Raw genomic sequence first — 21295 nt, 5'->3', positions numbered from 1 at the left:
GAACTGCTAGGCTGGCAGAAGCTGGGACAAGTAACGGGAGCTCACCCCGTTACGCAGCACTCGGGATTCGAACCGCTGAACTGCCGACCTTTCGATCGACAAGCTCAACGGCTTAGCCACTGAGCCACCACGTCCCTTTTAATTTAATTAGGAGTCTCTTTAATTTATATTGCCTCCTTATTAAATAGCAAATAGATTGATGCCCTTTCCTTGGACTTGATAGGGAAGCAACAAGAAGAAACACGGCAATGGGAAATAAAAACAAATCTAAAAACAACAAGACAGGATAATGGGGGAAATGTCAATGGAAGATTCGGAGAGCAAAATTGTCTTATAATTTTACTTATTGCTGGTGGGGGGGAGTTTCCCCCCACCCAGCCTCAGCGACAGGATCGTATTTCACGGAAACATCTCAGTGCAAGGCAGAATAGGAAAACTGGGCTGTGTGATCACACCTGAGAACGTTACAAACCAAGAGCCGTATCCTAAAGTCCTAAAGCCTTCAGACTGGAGTCCCTTCGGCTTGTTTTCTGGGGGACCAATTTTGGAGGTGAACCGTCGGCTCCAAATCAAGCATCGGTTCTTCGTCAGTCAGTTTGCCTTCCTTCTGTCTCTGCGCAAGGATCATGGCCCGCAGCAGTGGTGGGTAGAGGACATACCGGACTTTCTCCTCTTCCTCAGGAGGGGTAAATTTCTTAAAGGCTTCCTCCTCGTGTTTTGGTACCATGCGCCAGTCGTGGTACATTACTTTGTCTATTTCTTTCTCTTCGGTTTCGGGCTTGCCTAAGAAGCAATTGAGAAGATGTAGAGAGATCCTTTTAGGCAGGCAAATCTTGCCAGGATGGGACACAAAGTGAAAAGAAAGATTTGAAAGCCTAGCCCAGACGTCTGCCACCTTAAACACTCAAAGAGCCTTTTGGACCCTTTTCCCACAGAAAAGAAAACACCGGGAGCCACAAAAACCCTCCCCATGCCGGACTATTTCTTGAGCGGCCACAAAACTAGCCTATGTAGTCGAATTAAACGTTCTGTTTTCTTCTGAAACTTTGCTTTTCTTGGATTTATCCATGGTTGGCCTACTGGGGATCGAAAAGCTCAATAAATCGTGTGCCGGCGGGTTTTGCACATTGGCAGTTGTAAGGCATATTTTGAGTGACAAGGAGTTGCAGCAGAAGGGTGAAAGAGCCACATGCAGCTCCAGAGCCGCAGGTTGCTGACCCCTGGCCTAGACTGCATGCTGTTTTGTTTTACTTATTTCGTTTTTGTAATTATTTTTGTGTTTATGTAATACATAGCACCACACGATTGGACTGTGCATTATATATACACGCACAACCACACATATATACAGTGGTGGAATGCTGCCGGTTTAACAACCGGTTCGGTGAGCACACGCTTCGCACACGCCTAAGGCGCTTGCACTTGTGCTGAAAGTAGAGCATTTAGAAGCTCAGCTGCTTACCTTCCAAGTCAGCAACAGTAAGTAGAACAGCGAGGGGGGGGGGGGAATCAGCTGTGCTGCGCGATTGGGATGAGCTACAAAGCAGGAAATAAAGGACAGGATAGAGCGGGGGCGGGGCCAACTGATCATCGGTGCTACCGATTCGCCCGAACCAGTCCGAACCGGCTGAATTCCACCTCTGTATATACATATACATACATACATACATACATACATACATACATACATACATACATATATTAAGTGTTTACCCCAACATGTGGGAGGGGACATTCTGCTCCCTTTTGCCTTTCAGCTCCAATCCAGGAGCCCTCAAGCAGTTGCGTTCACGACAAACCATTTTATACCAAATTTATATTTTGCTGATAAAGAAATATCAGCTCAAGAAGGTTAATTCAACTGCCTAACATGCAGGAAGCCCAAGTTTGAATCCAAGTAAGGGTATGGCTAGCTGATGAAAGCTAGTTGGGGACATGTCTGACACATCAGCAGGATCAAGTTAGTCATTTCCTAATTTTTGACTCCCCCGAGCCCTCACTGCTCTATCGCATGAGAACTCGTCCTTGCTACAGGCTTCATCATGAAATCTTCACCCATAAAAGCAAATCTTCCCTTACCTCTAAATGTCAGATATCCCCAAGCCTTTCCATATTCCATTTTCTATAAAAAAAAGAACATCAAATGATTATAGTCCATTCAAGATGAAGGGAAGAGGCTGATGTGGTGCTGCACCAGCAGCCTGCGCAGCTGGCACTCGAGTCAGACAGTGAGGAGGCTGGAGAAGATGTGGTGCCAGAGGCAGGGATTCAGCCAGGGCCTTCAGAACCTCCAGAAGCTCCTTTTAAATGAAGAGGACGAAGAGAAGGAGCCTCTTCTCAATGCACGGGCGTGCAGAGCTGCCAAAAGGCAGGAGTGGCTCCTCAGGAGGAAGTTTCCTCGAGAGTAAGGCTTGGGGCTAATTGGCCACTCTCTTAGCCTATTTAAGGAGGAACGCCGCTTGCAGCAAACTGTAGGGAACAACTTCGCATCCGGATTCTCTGCAAAATTGCTTCTGGGCTTTCTGCCAACTCTAGTAAGACTGTGATTACCTTATCTTAGAATTCTGGTAGGCTGTTAAGACAGTTTATTAACAGCCTTTGGTTGATAAAGATTGAGTTATTTGAGTAAAATAAGCTTTGTATAGAGTTTGTGTGTGCTGCGTTCTTTGGGGTCCATAGCTGGGACAGAACAGCTACCGGTTCACTTGAACCGGTCCGAACCGGTAACATTTCACCCCTGGATGGGCCGCTAATAAATTTTATAAATAAAATGAATGAACAAATAACCTGTATACAGGCAGTTCTCGACGTACGTCCATAATTGAGCCCAACATTTCTATAACAACATTTCTGTTGCTAAGCGAGACACTTGTTAAGTGAGTTTGGCCCATTTTGCAACCTTTTTTTTTTGCCACATTTGTTAAGTTAGTAACATGACTGTTGAGTGAATCTGGCTTCCCCGTTGATTTCGCTTGTCAGAAAGTCACAACAGGTGATCACATGACCCCCAGGACCGTCATATATATGAGCCGGTTGCCAAACATCTGAATTTTGATCACGTGATCATGGGGATGCCACAACAATCCTGTGAAAAACAGTCATAAGTAACTTCGAACACAGTCACTACACGAATTGTCGTAAATCGAGGACTGCCTGTTCTAGGATGCCTGAATTTACTCCTTTCTCCAACCAATGAAAACGCTTACCTCGGCCGTATAATCGACTTTTATTTTAGTAATGACCCAATAGCAAGGCTCATCGTATTCCCATAGCCAGGATTTACGGGTGACCATCCTGCCAATGCCAAAGAGGCGCAACCGGGAAAGGAGCATAAAAAGCCTGTTCTCATTCCTCACATCCTCCCAGGCCAGCACTGGGAGGCGTTTGCCTGTGAAAGCTCGGGTCATCTTCTCGTAATCCACCGCATAACGTTGGGAGTCACGAGGTCGGTTTTTTAAAGCCCAGTATTCGCGGATTTTCTTGGCCTTGGCTGCAATCGGGCGATATCCCATATAACGACCCATCGCTGCCTATGGAAAGATAATCCAGAAGAGTTAGCTGTTCAAAGGCTAAGAACTTTGAACACGTGCTTTCCGCCGTGCCCTCAAGACCCTGATGTTCCAACAGGCGGGGCTAAACATATGAACATGTGAATGATTTTTTAAATGTGATCTAATTCTGGGTTTTATTTAATTGACCAAACTAAGTAATAATTTTAATTAGCAATTTTTTATTTTTATTTTTTTAATTTGATTTATATGCCGCCCTTCTCCGGAGACTCAGGGCGGCTTACAATGCGTTAAGCAATAGCCTTCATTCTTTTGTATGTTTTATACAAAGTCAGCTTATTGCCCCCACAAACTGGGTCCTCATTTCACCTACCTTAGAAAGGATGGAAGGCTGAGTCAACCTTGAGCCTTGGAGAGATTCGAACCAGCAGAAATTGCAGGCAGCTGTGTTAATTACAGGGTGCACTAAACCCCTGTACTATCAAGGCCCTGTTTTATGATGTTTGTGTGTCTATATTTTTCTTGACTGTACACCGCCTTGAGTCCTACGGGAGAAAGGCGGTATAGAAATATAATAAATAAATAAATAAAATAAATAAAGAACGAATCTACCACCTGCCGCAAAGCTGATTGGGGGGAACTGTCATCCAATCAAGCCTACCTTACAAAGAAGTCAGGAGGATAAAAGAGGAGGCAGAAGACTCCTGGGAATTCCCCCTTGGGAAAGGTAAAAAGCCACACACACAAAGACACAAAATCTGTAGCTGACTTGATAAATATCAACTCTCTCCTTTTCAGGATTTCAACAATGCTTTGAACCAAAATTAACCAAGGGTTGCATAATCCCATAATGCAACCAAGGGGTGCAGCACCCCTTCTGTCACCTGGGGAATTATATTATTATTGAAATTATATTACTTGTCAGGTTCACTCTCTGACTTGTAGCTTGTGGGTTTCCAAGCATTTCGTTACCAGGATAGGTAACATCTTCAGCAGAGATTAGGGGATGTCAGTGTATATTATATCATCATTGTTATGGCTATTGATGTTATCCTTCCTTTATAGTTAGTTAGTTAGTTAGTTTACTTTATTGCCACTGCACCTCGTACCACGAAATTAAATGCCATCTTCAGAGTACATTATAACTATAAAAATAAAACACAAACACATATCCTTCACATTCTATACAATTGAATTGAAAACCCCTGATATTGCATTAATATTGCACTATATAGTGGAATTCAAAATGGTTACTGCTCTGGGATAGAAGCTGTTTTTCAGCCTATTTGTCCTTGTTTTTAGTGTCCTGTACCGTCTGCCAGAGGGCAATAGTTCAAAAATAAAAAAGGTGCCCAGGTGCCCAGGATGAGATGTATCTTTAAGAATGTTTTGAACTTTCTTAAGGCAGCGGCCGATAATCACTAAAATCACAGAATGCGCAGAAATGGATAAACTTACAAAAGAGCTACAAGAGAAAGATGACACAGAGTACTACTTAGCATGGCAAAAATGGTATAACTGGTTGGAGAAAATGTTAGAAATACATTCATAGGGACACTAAAGAATAAGGTCAATTTTGAGACAAAACTTTGAGTGCCAATGAAGGAGTGTTAACAATTTTAAAGATGGAACCTATATTAATGCTTCACATGTAAATATGCAAATATACAGATATATAGATAAATACGGAAATATAGTCTACCGATGTGACAACTTTAAGAGCAAGTCATAAAACTTGATTGATGTTTGTTTATTTTGTATGTTGTATCGCTGTATTTATGTTTGTTTGTAGTTTTAACTAATAATTTTTTAAAAAAAAAGTTCTTGTAGCCCAACCACCTGCTCGAGCAGGAGAGACTATATATAAATCAGTGTTTCTCAACCTTGGTAGCTTGAAGATGGGTGGACTTCAACTCCCAGAATCCCCCAGCCAGCAGCGCTGGCTGGGGGATTCTGGGAGTTGAAGTCCACCCATCTTCAAGCTTCCAAGGTTGAGAAACACTGCTATAAATGGACAAATTTACCAGGAAAACCTTGACCGGCTCTGAGTCGGTCAGTCGGCCTACCTCGCGGAGTTGTTGTTGGGGAGACCAGCTCAGCAGATACCTCGCTCCTTCAAGCAGCCCTGCGCTCCCTTCTCTTGCTCCTGATTCCCCGGCCACTCAAAGGCACCGCTCCGAGCAAGGGCGGTCCCCCTCCCTAAATCCTCCCCCGAGCCTCACTTCCGCCCCTCTTCGGGGCTTTGCTTGAATCCCAAACCTTCGCCCACGCTCCAGTGGGGACGGTGCAACCTCATAGGGAGCTCGGCGAGGAACACTTCCGCCCCGGTATCTTTTTTTTTTTAAAGTCTCACATTTAGCCGAGGTTGGTCCGTCCTTATAAATCATCCGGGCGCCCACGCACACTCGCTCCTTTGCTTCCGGCCTTAGACGCTTGGGAAAGGGCGGGCCGTCGCTATAAACGATCCGGAAGGCAACACTTCCGCTCCTTTCCTAAAATGATTTTTTTTCACTTATTTATTTTTTTTCCGGGATGATCCCGATTGCTCCTCCAAGCTGCTTTGCTACTCTTCGCTTTCCTTCTTCCCGTGTTTGGTTGCTGTTTTTCCTCTTCGGCGAAATGGGCGTTTTGTCGCGATCCAAGTAGTAAAAAAGGTTGCTGGAAGAGCCTTTTCTCAATAGGGATCAGGATGGATCAGAGGTCTTCAAACTTGGCAGCTTTAAGACTTGTGGACTTCAACTCCCAGAATTCTCCAGCCAGTATAACTGGCTGGAGAATTCTGGGAGTTGAAGTCCACAAGTGTTAAAGCTGCCAAGTTTGAAGACCTCTGGGAGGGAGGGATGGATGGATGGATGGAATGATGTGTAATGTATATATCCCTTCTTTGTTAATGAAATGCATTCTCTTATTTCGTTTCCAGGCTTGGAATTGCTGTAGCTGATATGGCTGTGGGAGACTCTGGACATGCGGCTGCCTTTTATTCTCCCTTTCCCTTCCAAGAGATGTCCCACAATGTTCTCTTATCATAGCCCTACTTAAGCGACCCAGATAAAACACTTGATCAGCTGTTGCTGCATTGGTAGAAATGCCTAGTGATGTGGAAAAGCTTTGCTCGGCTGCATAAGCCACAACAAAAAGTGTAGAGATTTTAGGGGCAGAGGTTCTATAAATAAATTGGCTTCTATTGACCGTATTCATATCCACAGGGTCCAAATAGGGAGAGATGGCTCTTTTAGTATGACTTAGTTTGAAAAAAAAAAAGCTATTTCTATTAATGAAAGGAGATCAGGTGAGCTTGGCTTTCTGATCAAATTGAGTTTGTTGACTTGTAGCCAACCTTTAATCGGGATACTTGAATGTTTCAGCAATGACCGTTGGCCCTGTTTAATATTGACGAGAATGTAGGTTTTTTTACCGGTAATACATATATAAGCTTTCTTGCAAATTTCCTGAAACGATGTTCAGCTTTTGATATTTTTACAAACATAGCTTGGATGATTGCTGCTGATTTAACATTCGACTTGATAATGTAGACTGGAAAGAGGGTAAACTTAAATCATGGAGGGGAAAAAGAAGACTGTTGCTCTTGATGGAAAAAGAGCGATCACGTGGGAAATTTCTGATTCTGAAGAAGACGGTGATGTTAAGCCAGAATCCTCGACTGCTTTTGCAATTTATTCAGATGTTGGAGCTCAGGGCTGCTCAGACAAACAAGAATTAGAGCCGGGCATGGCAAAAGCAGTTCCTTTGCTTATACCATTGACACAAACCGTATCCTGTAATTCAAGGCCTGAGAAAAAAAAGAAAAAGCAGTCCCTGGAAAAAAACAAGACGGCCCAGATAAAAACGGAAGAAAAAAAGAAGAGCATGGACAAAAAAGAAGAGAAAATGAAGATAAAACAGCAAATTGCAGCTGAGAAAGAGAGACGGAAAGAAGAAGCAGCTGCCTTGAAATTCCTTCGGCCTGATCAGTGCATGAAGCAAATGATTGTCTGTGTGGATTCAGGTAGTATGTTTACATTGTGCAGTTTATTCCTTTCCACTTTTGGTTTGGTGTTTTTGGTGCCTTTATATCAGTCCCTGCAGTTTTCTTGGAAAGATTTCAGAAAAAAACCCAGCTGGTTTCAGGACTAGAACTTAAAAATGGTCCCGTTTCTAGCCCAGTGCCTTTAACCATTATACCAATGGCACTTTTCTTGGCAAGATTTTTGAGAACAGTCTTCTTCCTAGGGTGATGAGAGTCACTGAGCCAAAGTCACTCCCCTGGCTTTGTGCCTAACGTAGAATTAGGAATCAGTCTCCTAACCTCTGGCCTGATACCTTAAACCAGGGGTGTCAAACTCATGGCGTCACATTGTTGTCACATGATGTATCACGACTTTTTCCCCCTTCGCTAAAACGGGTGGGCATGGCCAGTGCATGACGTATCCGGCCTGCAAGTTTGACATCCCTGCCTTAAATTACACCAAGCCATTTCTACATGCTGCATTCCCATGTTTTATCAGGAGGGAATTCAAGGGGAAGTGTTTTCACATAGTACCGCGCTGTAGAGTTGAGATGCCACCCAATGATCCAATTTGTTATGCTTTCTCTTCAGGTCTTCTAGAGCACTCTGGCTCTGATATCTTGCTGGAAGTTTTGGATACTTTGGACTGTAAATATCAGATTGAGCATCAGGTCATTCCACACAGCATAACCTGGAAGAGAAAAGTCTTCAGCAGTATGTCTGGTTCAGTAAGTATCTCAATCAAAACTCCACTGATAGCCAAAGAAACAAAACTGTGTGTGTCTCTGTGTGTCTTACTTATTCTGTGCTCATCTGCTTTGAAGGTTCTCACCTTGAAGGTTTACATTCATTTAGGCTTGCCTCTGCAACACATTGAAAAGAGTTGGCCCAACTCCGATAAAACACATTATTGTTGAGGCTCTTTGAAGGGAAATTCAGCAACATATTTGGATTAGAACGGATTTCTCCATTGGAAGTTGAGGACAGCCGTGTGTGTGAAATGCTGCTCTGCTCCTATGGATTACTGATCCATTAACCTGTTTTGCCATAGTAGCTAAATTCCTGCTCAGAGGTTAATAGAAAAAACAGACGCAAAGCGATCAAGGAAGATAATAAATATAACAAGAGTCCCAGAGTCGAATCTTTGTTGGGCTTGTCCCATTTAAACCATTATTTGTTCCCTAATGGATATGTGTCAGCTATGAAATTCACTGATTTTAATAGTTCTGTGGCTGCTCAGCTAATAAATCAGCCTGACTTGCCAAACTTCCTAATATTCAAAACCCATATATTTAAACCCTAGCGTTAGCTACTAAAGGTCACTGATTTGACGGGGGTGAGGGCAGTCAAACGTTTCACCTTAACTTTGTTTTTTATCATTGTGTTTTTATAGCAACGACAGTTGCTATAAATGGATGATATCTTTATACTCTTACACTAAAAAGTGGGGTGTGAGCTGGTCTGTGACTGAATTTTAAAACAAAATTATTTGAAATTCATGAAGAAAAGCAAGAGAATGCAAGCATGAGGTGAAAGAGGAAAGTAAGCTAAGAGCATCTTAAGGATCTCTTCTCTGCGTCTGCAAATCACCATTGGGAGTGGATGTTTTTAGTTTGACCTAGCGAAACCGTTCTTTTTTCTCTTCTGGCAAAAGATTAACTTCATTTCCACAGGACGGTTGTCAAGAAGAGACTGCAGTGGAAAGGGAGGTCCTGCTAGTGATGCAGCCTTCATACTTCCTCAGACAACTTTCGTCATCAATGCAGGTGCTGTACAGTACCTTAAGTTGTGAATACGAATGTTTGAATGGCAAGGGTTGGCTTTCCTTCCCCGTTGCTTAATTTTGCTCCATTTTTTTTTTACTGGACCCCATTGTCCGAGTGTGCCTTGATTCTCTGCTTGTTACGCCTTATATGAGGAGGAGGAGAGGAGAGGAGAAGATGGTGTGTTTCAGAGCTTTATCTTATTTCCAGACACCTAGGGAGATGAAGCTTAATAATTGAGAGGAAATGCAATAGAAAGCTAGATTGGCAGCAGGCAGAATCCAAGAGGACAGTACTGGAATCATTAAGCAAAAAAGGTGAGCGGGGCAGTGGGGAGGGAAATGGTGAGCCAAGGTATATGATGGGGAAAAAAGTATGATAGAATAGATTATATTTCTTACATTACAAAAATCCTACACTGCGGAGACTCAGCCAGGAGAGTAAAATGGTATCTCTGCTCTGTTTCAGTTTATTGTTCAAATTTTTAAGGGAGGTATAATAGGTACTGGCATACTATAGTTGCAATTTGGCCACTCGTGTGTGTAAAGGTCCCCTTGCACATATGTGCTAGTCATTCCCAACTCTAGGGGGCGGTGCTCATCTCCATTTCTAAGACGAAGAGCCAGTGCTGTCCGAAGAAGTCTCCGTGGTCATATGGCCGGCATGACTCAACGCCAAAGGCGCACGGAACACTGTTACCTTCCCACCAAAGGTGGTCCCTATTTTTCTACTTGCATTTTTTACCTGCTTTCGAACTGCTAGGTTGGCAGAAGCTGGGACAAGTAATGGGAGCTCACCCCGTTACGCAGCACTAGGTATTCGAACTGCAGTCTGGTTTTAATTCAGGAAAGATTAGAACCCCAGGAATTGTTTTAAAAGTAAGAACGTTCAAAATCCGGCACCTGGAAATAGAACACAAATATATTCAACTACTGAAGAAAGAAAGATAGCCAAGTGATGGGTATTAACACAAAAGGAGGAGGTTCAAATAACGAGCAACTGACACAGTATTTATGCTAAGAATCCATCACAATATTCCAACCTCAAAAAGCACATCAGGGAAGGTTTGTGATATTGATAACCATTGGTAAAATAACTCCAGTGCAGTTACCTGGGAGTTTAATATTATTAAGAAAATTAATGCAAGCACATTTGAGGTTGGAGTTCCTTCACCAGTGGAATCCAAAATAGTTTTTACAAATTCATATGTAAAAAGTGGTAGATGAGTTTTTGATTCTAAAACCTTGTTCTAATTCTAGAACGCAAGTCCTGATGGCCAGCAGAGTGTACCAGATCTTATTCATCTGTGTCCCTTTCACAATCTGGAAGAGCCTTCTGCAATATCTTACAGTGTGGTTGTCATTGGACTAGACACCTATCAATGGTACACGGGATTGGAAGGGCTGTGTGAGGAGGCAATAAACATTGGAGTTAAGTTTGAATACTTGCAGTCTGACTTCTCCTGGCTTGTTCTGCCTGCAGCAATTTAGGATGTTGGAAATCCCCTCATTTGTTATTGGCAGAATTGGTCGCGGCTTCTTGCTCCGCTAGTTAGCAGAGGCATCCCAGGTCCGGAGCAGATTGACAGGCTTCTAGGGAGCTCTCGCCCTTCGCACCCCCGAATTTCTCCTAGGGCACTTGGGGGGTTCTACCTCCGCCTGTCGGCCCTCCTCTCTCCCCTTTGCCCAGGGAGAAGGTTTCCAAGCCATCAGACAGCTGTTTTTCTGCTGTTCTGGCGGCTTTTACGGTGCCAGGGATCGGGCGCTCAGAGAAGCGTCTATGAGGCGCGCGGAGCCAACCGGAAGTCTCACAGTGTCCTTGACATACAGAATTGTAGGTGTTCATCTTTGACCCTTATATTTTGTTTCATGACAATCTTGGGTTTTTTTATGATAGTGCAGATTACCAATAAAGACTGGAAACAGATAGTATAAACGTGCTGTTTTACCCCACTTAACTGGGGAAAAGTTGATTCAAAGGGTATTAACGTGTAAACAGTCTTGCTTGTACTTGTTCACTTGAGGCCGTTTGAGGCAGGGATGTAGTAAGTAAGTCTAACTGGGCTTAGGATTCTGGGATTTCAGCCGTATAGCCAGCTTTCTGGTCAAAGGATAAGCTGGTACTAAATACAGAACAAACTCCAATGCTGACAGGAAGACTCAAAGTGCACCACGTCCCCTGGTTCTCCATTACCTTCTGCCGGATGTTAATTCAGCTTTCCAGTCTTGTTTATAGTGTTGGGATTTCCTGCATCCCTTCCAAGTATTAACCAATCTAATCCTGTTTAGCATTTTCAAGCTCATTTTAAGATTCTTAGGAAGAAGCAGCAACACTTCTAACAACAAAAGGCAGCAAGACAAGTTCATTCTTTGCTATTGACTGCCTCAAAATGCCTCGGTGGCTTAAATTAACATACACTTTCCCTGCGTGCAAGTTTCCAAACCACAGTAGGTTGACAAAAATAATTTGTGTGTCTTTGAAACAGTCTCGACTCCTGGTGATTGAACAAGTCCCTGCAGATTTCTCAGTAAGAATTTTGGAAGTGGTTTCATGCTGCTTTCTTCCAAGGAGGGGGGAAAAAAAGAGAGACTGGGCTGAAGCTAGCCAGCTGGCTTTGTGCTTAAGATAAAAGAACTGGTACATTATACCAAAATATTAATTCCCCAATTGGGGTTCTTCTCTGAATTGCCTAGGTATCATCAGCTTCCGCAAGAAGAACCAGTCGCTGGACTGGAGAATGAAACATCGCAGTTTGGTCCAGAACAGTCCATGACACGGCATGAAATTGAAGAGGTAAACAAAGCAATGAGTTTATCAACCAGAACAAAGGGCTGCGTTCTCCCAGGGGCATCTGGGTTCTCCTTTGAATCCCTTGCCCGATTTAATTTACACCCTTACACCACATCAAGGATGATGTAGCAAAAACACTAAAACAGGAATGACCAGTTCGTCATTGCCTGAACATTAGCCGAGATGGACGGGAAGAGTGTTGAAGCCTGGAACCCCACCATGGATATGCAAGAAAGGTCAGATGTGTTTTTCTTCTCATTTTGAGTCTCTACTTTCTCCTTGCAGGCTTTGGTGGTGTTGCAACTCCAGGGTAACATAAACGTCCTGTTCCTGGAAACGTGGCAAGAATTGGCCCAGCATGTTTCCGCGGTGACCAGAGCTATAGCACAGCGTCCTTATAAGTGAGTGTCAGTTGTCAGGTTGCCTTGGCAATGCTTTGGAGCTGTGAAATAGGAACCAAAAGATACTATCCTACAACCCTTTCATAAAGAAACCTAACCTGTAAATTAAGGTTTTTGTGTGAGAAATTTATCTTTGCAGGACTGAAGAGATACCATGAGATTGTTTCTTTTAAAAAAAATATTCAGCGTTCAGTGTTATACGGATACAGCTACTGCTTGGTTTAGAACAAGCCACAAAGTTTTGTTCTGCCTTGCTTGCAAGTGGTTAGTGTTACAGGGTCCATTGATAATACCTACTTCGTGTTTAATAATGTTTTAGCAGGGAACGTTCTGAGCTCCAAATGGTCCCAGCCCAATCTTAGGAATGGGACATTCTGACTGTTGTGGTTCGCCAGCAGCCTGCAGAGCTGGCAGTGGAGTCGGACAACGATGAGGCTGAGGAAGAATGTGGGCCAGTCCTGGAGGCTGGGAAAGGCCCAGATGAGGGCTCTGCATCAGAGGCAGAGATGGGGCCAGGGCCATCGGGGAATGAGGTGCGGACTCCAGAGCCTCCAGAGACTGATAGGAGTGAGGCAGAGGAACAGGAGGAGCCTGTTCCTAATGCATGCATGAGAAGCGCTGCCAGAAGGCAAGAGCAGCTCAAGCAAAGAGGACAACTCGGGAGTAGGGCCAAGAGATGATTGGGTCGTCCCATAAGGCTTAAAACAGACCAGCAATGGCGTTTGGGCTTTGCCGGAAAACAACGTTGATAGCTTCGTCTTCTTCTTAGTCTACCTCTTGTATTTATTTTTGTATCTGGGACTTCTAAATGTTTGCCAAGAAAGGCCTTTGGCAGTTTGCCTAATTGGACCAAGGTTTGCGATAGGACTGAGGAATTTGTGTTGGGAGGAATTTGCTTTAATTTAGTTGAACGATGCTGGGAATGAAGTAATTCTCAGTTGTTCGAATAAAGTTTGTTTTTTTCACTGACTGATTTTCCTACTTACTTGGGCCTGGGTCACAACACTGACCAGCATGGAAACTGTCTGACTCAAGACAACCCCTTCGGAACAGGTTATTATGTGGTCAGTTCCGACATGTTAAGCCAAAATGGTAGCCTATGTATAACCCGTACCTAATGGCTTCTTTGACAGGAAACATCAGGAAAAGCAGCCTTTCTCCTTTTGTGCCAAAGGCAAGTGGGCTAGTGGTGTGCATATTGGCAAGGACGGGAAAGGGCTCCAAGAGACCTGGCTGAAACAGATCCAGCAGCTCAACCGAGTCAGTCCAGCCATGGCAACAGCTATTGCCCAAGCCTACCCTTCGCCAAGTCTCCTGCTACGGGTCAGTTCATTCCCCCAGTTGCTTTGTCTTGGCCAGCGGTCAGCAACCTTAAACACTCAAAGAGCCAAAAAGTTCTGGAGCTGACCGGAAGTCCAGTTCCCCCACCATAGAGTCTCCTCCTAGTGTGGTGTCCTTTTCCCTTTACTTGTCCTAACCAAAAGCCCTATCAATTGTGGAGCCGAACTAAAAACCTGTCCCTTGCCAGAGTCTCCTCCTGGAGCATCGTGCTTTTCTCCCTCCTAACCAGAAGCTCCTTGCAAAATTGTGGTGCCGACTGGCGACAGGGAGCCGCAGCAGAGGGATGAAAGAGCTGCATGTGGCTCCAGAGCCGCAGATTGCCGACCCCTGGTCTTGGCTGTAGAGAAGGGAAGAGAAATCAAGGGAGGCAATTCTCAAGAATAGGGGCTAAAATCAGGCACTACATCTCTGTTGTCTCAGAGTAGGGTTAAGTAGGCCGCAAGTAAAAGAGACAGACTTCAGAGAAGGGGAAAATAATACTAGTGGGATGTTTACTCAGATGTTGCAGTGTCAAGAATTACTATGAAGGCTGGTTAAAGCCACTCCTAGTAAACTTAATTCCATTCTCTCCGAGGGTCAGTTTCTCATTATTCCAAGCCTATTGAGTTCTCCTGGGCGAGGAAGCATTTCTGGGCTAGGTTTTTTTTCCCCTCCTCTAAATACTTTTGTTTCCCTGCAATACAGCCAGTTTTTTTGCTTCTTGATGGCCGCAGGGCTTGTTTTGTTTACATAAGGATACTCCTTAACAAAACAAATTGTAGATCAGATCTTTAATGATAAAAGCCATAAATGAACTCATTAATTTCACTGGACTTTGCCCAATGCTGAGTTTTTCTTAACCCAAAGCCTTGTAATAGCGATGCTCCAGATCCGTTCTCGTGGCAAACCAGCCTTGCTTATACCTCATCACTTTTGCTATCAAGAGCTCTTTTCTAGACAATTTAAGTTTTAAAACAGCGCTAGGGAGAAACGGGGATTGACAGTGAAATAACCTCACATAAGCATAGAGACCAGATTACCAGAAATACATGGCAACTGGGTATCCTTGCTTTCTTTCAGGCCTACCAGGAATGCAAAACAGAGGCAGAAAGACGACTTCTCCTAAGCAACCTCCAGGTCAGAACTGAGGACAGTAAAACGGAGAGACGGATCGGGCCAGACCTCTCTCGCCGGGTCTACCTTTTCATGGTATCTACTAATCCAGAGCTTGTCCTAGATTTAAGTTGTTGAAGCACCTTGTTGTGCTGTTCTGACCACTGGGTCATAGCTCCTTAGCCTTATAGCTTACTGCCAAAGCTACAGGATTTATTGCGGAAACGGCGTTTGGCAAAATCAATAAATGTCCTTGTGCACAAATGTTATCAATGAGCCTATCTTGACAGTGTATTTTTTTAATCTCCATTCTTCTGCCAAATAATTTATTTTATGCTATTATTACATATCATTATGCTGTTTGTTTGAATGTGTAAAGATACCCTTGGCATATTTTTGGGGGTTCATGCATTAAACCATAATGTGGCTTGGTGGCTCTATGCTTGAGAAGAACCTAGCTTGAGTATAAAAGTGTGAATGGGTATTTTAACTGCAGGAAACATAATACAAAAACAACAACACTGAATCCCTTATTTTAGTGCAATCTTAATCCCAGTTAAGTAATCAATTCCGTGAAACGAAAGCTCGGTGTTCGCTTTCATTTAATCAGACGACACAAGGGAGTTGGAAGGGAATCTATTATACTGCCAAATCACAGTGGTTAAATTCAGAAATTAATACTTATCCATGATTTATTACAAAATGATGCAGCTTTGTTCCCTTCATACACCTCCTTTCACAATGAACCACACTTTGTCATTTGCATTGAGCATAGGAGAAACCGAAGGGAATGTAATTGCCCTTGTGCTTATCCATACATTAAAAATATCAAGAGCGCCTTTTCTGGCTACCCACATAACCATAAGTAATCATTAGGGAAAGACCATACCAATACTGGCTTTTAAACTGCAAAATGCCCCACCAGTACGTATCCTTGCAGTTAGTTTTTAATGAAACAAATCAAAGAAAGAATTGGCATATTTAAACTTACCTCCGCAGGAAATATACATGGGATGTGAATACCTCTAAATAAGTAAATTACAGCTGGCTGTGAAAGAGGAAATGCAGGACTCAAGATCCAGAAGAAAGCAGGAGCATCCAGAGCTGAAGTTCATCCACATAATTCCAACTACTAGCCTGATATTACGTTTGAATCAGATCATTTAAGAATTAGGGAACCTGGTTAGAATTCTCTCGAGATGAGAGGACAGTAAGGTTGATGGACTAGCCTATCATCACTGATCAAAGTCTGTATATATTTTAATTCATTTGGGTAATAGTTCAATACAGGAGAAGCAATAAGACATGCAAAGAAGGTTGAAGAGTTGCAGGGCTCACATGATACCACTTACGCTGTCAACGGTTAACGTTCTCTTCTGAATACCAAAGCACTGAGAATCGAGGAGAGCCATTTGGCTCTGGAAAGACTGCTTGCTCCTCTGCTCCAAAAGACTGGAGCCCTCTACTGCAATTCACATAGCACATGTGGTAGCTTCTGAGGTTTCCCTAAGCATTCCCTTGGCTGCAGGAAAGGATTACTTATTGATACACTGGGCTGCCAAAAGCCTGACTTTCGAACAACCTGTTCCAGGAAACGTGGCAAACCAGAGTTGATGACCTGCCGGGCCACGTGGTACAACGAAGCTGTGGAAACTGCTTTGTCTCTTTAATGGTACATTGAAAACGGGCTTTAGTGTTCAAACAGGATACAATCAGGAAGGTAAAATGTCACTCGGTAACACTGAGGGAACAGCTTATCCTTCATGACAACACTGTCTTTCGAAGGGGGGGGAGGGGGAGAGAAATAAATTAAGTCCTCCACCTGCATCTCTTCCGATGGCGTGCCTCGGCATCCGAGCCACAAGAGCTGTCTGAATCGCTTCCTGAGGAGGTAGAAGAGGAGGAGGAGGAGGAAGAGGAGGACTGGAGCGAGCCACAGTTCATGCTCAACACCCAGCCCAATCTGTTGTGCAAAATCTGCTTGAGTCCCGGAGGGAGGGGAAGCACCTCTAGTGTGTCCACGTAGTCAGGAAGCAGCTGGCGGAGACGGTAGCAGCAGAGGTATTGCAGAGAGGTGGGGGTAGCGCAGGAGCGGATGATTTTCATGCTACTTTTGGCTGCAGTTGAACACACCATCGGGTACACTCTCTTGTTCTGGAGTTTGGTGGCAGCCACACCTGAGTCAAAAGATCAGCAAAGAAGTCCAAGGTTAACAGGCAGACATGGAATTGGGGGGGAGGGGGAGAGAGAGAGAGAGACTGTCTGGGGATAAAGCTGCACTTCCTTTATTCCTTTAGCATTTCTACAATGAGACCTTCCACTTTAGGCCGCAAATTCATTACAGCTGCATGGTTCTGTTGTCCTTTTCTATGGACCCAATAGTGAAAATTGACCGGGCGGTTTTTATAGTCTTCCTAGGAAGCTATACGAGTACCATGGACAAATCCAATTACCAAGCAGCCGACTTATAAATTGTCGTTTTACACATATGTAAAATATGCATTTGCTATTTAAGAGGCCTTTATCTCCAGCAGATACCTTCCCATAGCCAATCTGTTAAATTGGTTTGTTAATACAATTATTCTTTTCTAGTTTACATTATGCTATGCAGGTTAGTTTTCAACAGGTAAAATACTTAGGTGGTCCTTTCCAGGTAGCTGTACCGCAAGATAGCCCCTCTCCCCTATTAAAATAAAGTCTGATTTTGGAATGGAAAACAATCTGTTGCCTTTTAGAGATCCTCCCATAAATTTTATCCATATTTCCCATATTTCCCTAGTTTAAAAGTACATCTGGCCTCTTCCACCTTACCTATACATTTCCTGTTTTTGAAAAAGGTTAAGGTTCCATGCCATGTGTCCAGATGCACCCCAATAATGGAGCCCTGCCCAAACCTTGTCGAAAAATTGCTCCGTTCCCCCTTGTGCTGGAGGAGTCCTACAGAGAAAGGGACATTTGCAATTATAACATTGTAGGCTTCTAATTTCTGCAAAGATAAAAAGGACCCTTTAAAGTTCATCTAACTCTGTTTAAGATAGTTTGTAATGCAAGAGGCAAAACAAGATTCTCATCAGATAGTTATCTGCTTACCTAAACTCCTCCAGCAAAGTCCATGGTCTTCTAAAACAATCCATTTCCTTTCAACAGTTTTTATTAATGTTTCACCAAAATAGTTGTCCCCGTCCCGCCCAAAATGTTCAGCCATTGATCTATTTCCTAGACCCACAAAGAACAAGCCTGGCATGATTTCTACCTGACGGCATTTTAGATATTTAAAAATATGTTTCCTAAAAATAAGTGTCTAGTTCTTCAAATAATTTGGATTTTTTTCTCTTCTAGTCCTAAGGCCTAGAATGCTTCCTCAAATATTTGTGAAATTATAGTGTTTCAAATCCCAAATCAATTTTGAGATTGTGTATATGATTTGCCATCACTTTTTAGAAATCATTCTCTAATAAAGAGGAACACATTTTCTCTGTGGATGCCAGAAAATGCTAACGCTAACTGAACAATATTTGCAAATCAACTATTACAAAGGGACAGTTACATCCACACAAAACTTTAGGAAAAACAGTTCTTGTATTCAGGCATCAGCTGCAAAAATTCACCTGTAAATTACAAATCCAGATTTATAAATAAATGAAACCTTTGCTGTTATTACCTGTGTAGGAAAGACCCCAGCTGTCTTCATCTTTTCCCAACAGGCTACAGAATGTGTGACGGAATTTATCCAGGTTCACATCTGATGTTCCAATACCCACCATCTAGAGGGCATGGGATGGATGGAAGGAAAAAACGCAAGAGTGATCAAATATTACTCCTTATGTAACAACCATTCATTTAGTGACTGCTCAAAGTTAAGACAGCACTGAATTAGAACCGTGGCATAGCCTTATGGTCACATGACCGTAATTTGGATGTTTGGCACTTGGCACATATTCACAACAGTCACAGGAGCCCAAGATCCTGTGATCTCTATTTGTATCTTTCACAGCTGATTTCCAACCAGCAATGTCAATGGGAAAGCCAGCAGGAAGTCACAAGTCAAAGTTGCGTGACATAATTAATAACCCATGGTGATTCACCTAATGACTGCAGCTGGAACTGACAAACTGCCATTGTTAAGTTGGGCATGGTCATGTATTCTTTCTGATTTTTGGCATACCATGCTGTACGAGCCCAATCTCTGGAGGTTTAAAAATCACAATCTATGCCTTGTACAAAGCAGATTTATATAGCCATTGAATCCAGTACTATTCTGTTCTATGACTTATTTATCATCTGTTTCTTTAGCTAGAAACACCAGAATTTAAACCTCAAAATCTTCCATATACTGAAAAGGCTCCATGGACCATTCAGTTATTTTCCTCCAACAACACGGCCACATCCAGGCAGCAAAGACACTACATGGGAAAACTGTGAAGACTGTAGGTGAGACTGTTCACAAGGACAATAGCCTGTATACTCTGTACTCAGCCCATGTGTATATAAGTGGTTTCCTCACAAAAAGGTCCACTTCTCAACCACGTATCACTCTCCTGTATTGGGAGCATTTGGCGCTTATGCCAGCAAGAGAGTGGCTTTGTTGATACTTGATTATCCTCTGTGATATCTGACTGCATTTTTTTCTTAAAAAAAAAAAAAGAAAGATTGGATACAAACTGTTTGGAGCTGGTGGAGCAAAATAGATCTTAAAAAAAAAAAATTAAAGACAACAATTAGTGCTACTACAACTACCCACAATGTATTTAATGTAAATGCTGCCCGTGACAGAAACCAATGAAATGTAATTATTGATGAATTTTATTAATTTTTTAAAAAAACTGATTACAGTACCCATTGTCAGGTTTTATCCAACATACCATGTCAGTGCCATAGACGGGTGAAGTCATCTTGATTTCCCAAAAGTGCTGACCTTCTGCTAGTTCCTTGTTCCCCCTGATGGCAGCAGTACCACAACTGTAATCCATGTGGAAATTTACCTTGCGATTGTCACAAGTCAAGAGAGTATTTGCCGATTTGTTCAATTCATCCCATACCCAGTCAAAATCTTTGGAGAGAAAGACACAGAGAGAAAAGTAGTGTGAATGGGGAACACCTCCAACCATTTCACCCCAAATTATGTCTGTCAAATTAAGTCTAGTTCAATTTTTTTCGAATGTAGTGTCAAGGCCAGTTTAAAGATGTGTGGACTTCAACCCCCAGAATTCTCTTATACCTCTGAAAGTGGCTAAGTTTGAAAAGTAGTTATTTAGTTGCTAAAATTATAAATACATCCCTGGATACCGCAGCACATATTATAGCAAAAACTGGACAAGGTTTCTATTCCCCCAAAATGTTCCCCTGTGCATTTGTGTCACTTTCCAAATATATACTCATAAACCTATAGCTCAGTAGAGGCTGAAAGGATCAACGAGACAACAAAAGAAAGAATTCAGAAGCTTTCTCACAATCATCTTCCTCTCCACACTGGCAATCTTTCATACGATGAGCCATGTGGAAGTTAGAGCAATATGGAGTTTCGTTCTGGTTCTCACAGTTGCAGTAAGATTCTCCGGTCACAGGTATGGCTGTGGGGATGGAAGGCAACTGAGAAGGAAATTCTGATTCTGAATCAGAGTCACTGTGCTGCTGGAGAAAGAAAAAAGAATGGTTACACCTTTTCCTCTTATTCTAAGAAAACATTTAGCAACAACAGGGGTCCCTGGGGAAAGTGTAAGATTTACGTGTTCTGGATGTCACATAATTCTATGTTTATGTCCTAAAGTCCATGTCTTTAATTTTTAGATGGTCTTTCTGAGGCTCACCAGCATCAAATTAAATCCTGCCAAATTCAAGGTAACTGGCTTTAATGAACTCCAATATTAATCAGGGAGTTAATTACAAGGTATTTGATTCTAGGCAGATTGGATTAAAGAAGTGTTAAATACTCAACCCTTGGAGATAATCAAGCACATAAAACAATCATAGCACCAGGTACTGTTTATACCATTATTTTATCCAGGACTAGAACATACATACCGTTAGAGCACCAGGCAAATATTTTATTCAAGCTGTCTTTGTACTATTTACATTAAGGCATAGTTCTAAAAAAAAAAGTTGACTTTATGCCCTATCGCTTATTCTATCAGCAAGAGCAACTTGTTTCCTTCCATGCTTTGTCTAAATTTACAGCTTTTTCCATTTTAAAAAAAACCCTCATTGTTTATTAAAAAGGAAGAAGCCATAAATCCAGAATTGGATGGCATTGTTAACAAACCATAGGACTTTCTTGTTCTAGTTAGCCACTTCCATCGTTTTTTAAAAAAAGTAAAAAGTACTGAAACCAGCAATTTAGTATCTCAGGTAAGAAGTAGTTACTTATTTACTTTACCTGGCATAAAACATTAAACA

The 21295-nt window shown here is 42.6% G+C and overlaps 3 protein-coding genes across 13 annotated transcripts in view; 1 reads left to right on the top strand and 2 right to left on the bottom strand.

The window, feature by feature from the left end:
• Window positions 1-326: 326 nt before the first annotated feature.
• On the bottom strand, window positions 327-5862 carry MRPS34 (mitochondrial ribosomal protein S34). 3 transcript variants are annotated; one of them, XM_034430243.3, is made up of 4 exons: window positions 5576-5862; window positions 3207-3530; window positions 2080-2122; window positions 327-783 (listed from the first exon to the last, which is right to left on the bottom strand). In XM_034430243.3, exons 2-4 carry the CDS (start codon window positions 3522-3524, stop codon window positions 503-505), a joined length of 642 nt encoding a protein of 213 aa, XP_034286134.1. In that variant the 5' UTR covers window positions 3525-3530; window positions 5576-5862; the 3' UTR covers window positions 327-502. The 3 variants fall into 3 exon arrangements, with proteins under 3 accessions (XP_034286134.1, XP_034286136.1, XP_087734531.1); XM_034430245.3 differs by having other exon boundaries at window positions 5616-5684; XM_087878405.1 differs by lacking the exon at window positions 5576-5862 and adding an exon at window positions 3883-4015.
• Window positions 5863-5910: 48 nt separating this feature from the next.
• On the top strand, window positions 5911-15178 carry EME2 (essential meiotic structure-specific endonuclease subunit 2). Of its 2 annotated transcripts, XM_034430246.3 has the most exons (9): window positions 5911-6163; window positions 6430-7515; window positions 8107-8243; window positions 9189-9281; window positions 10538-10662; window positions 11972-12071; window positions 12354-12469; window positions 13603-13792; window positions 14870-15178. In XM_034430246.3, exons 2-9 carry the CDS (start codon window positions 7068-7070, stop codon window positions 15038-15040), a joined length of 1380 nt encoding a protein of 459 aa, XP_034286137.1. In that variant the 5' UTR covers window positions 5911-6163; window positions 6430-7067; the 3' UTR covers window positions 15041-15178. The 2 variants fall into 2 exon arrangements, with proteins under 2 accessions (XP_034286137.1, XP_034286138.1); XM_034430247.3 differs by lacking the exon at window positions 9189-9281 and having other exon boundaries at window positions 5971-6163.
• Window positions 15179-15489: 311 nt separating this feature from the next.
• Window positions 15490-21295, bottom strand: part of SPSB3 (splA/ryanodine receptor domain and SOCS box containing 3) — a 10369-nt gene continuing 4563 nt past the window's right edge. For 4 of the 8 annotated variants that reach the window (XM_087878398.1, XM_087878403.1, XM_087878402.1 and 1 more), the window contains exons 3-7: window positions 20353-20530; window positions 19765-19952; window positions 18564-18666; window positions 17714-17839; window positions 15490-17079 (exon numbers count right to left, since the gene is read on the bottom strand). In XM_087878398.1, coding sequence (XP_087734524.1) covers window positions 16712-17079; window positions 17714-17839; window positions 18564-18666; window positions 19765-19952; window positions 20353-20530 — 963 coding nt within the window. In that variant the 3' untranslated portion in view covers window positions 15490-16711. Of the gene's footprint in view, window positions 17080-17713; window positions 17840-18563; window positions 18667-19764; window positions 19953-20352; window positions 20534-21295 lie in introns of all 8 variants that reach the window. The other 4 variants (XM_034430250.3, XM_034430251.2, XM_087878400.1 and 1 more) reach the window with 1 other exon arrangement.

Source organism: Pantherophis guttatus, chromosome 14 (assembly GCF_059756535.1).
Source record: "Pantherophis guttatus breed Tessera chromosome 14, ASM5975653v1, whole genome shotgun sequence".
Taxonomy (NCBI): domain Eukaryota; kingdom Metazoa; phylum Chordata; class Lepidosauria; order Squamata; family Colubridae; genus Pantherophis; species Pantherophis guttatus.
This window is presented reverse-complemented; position numbering and strand designations above follow the sequence as displayed.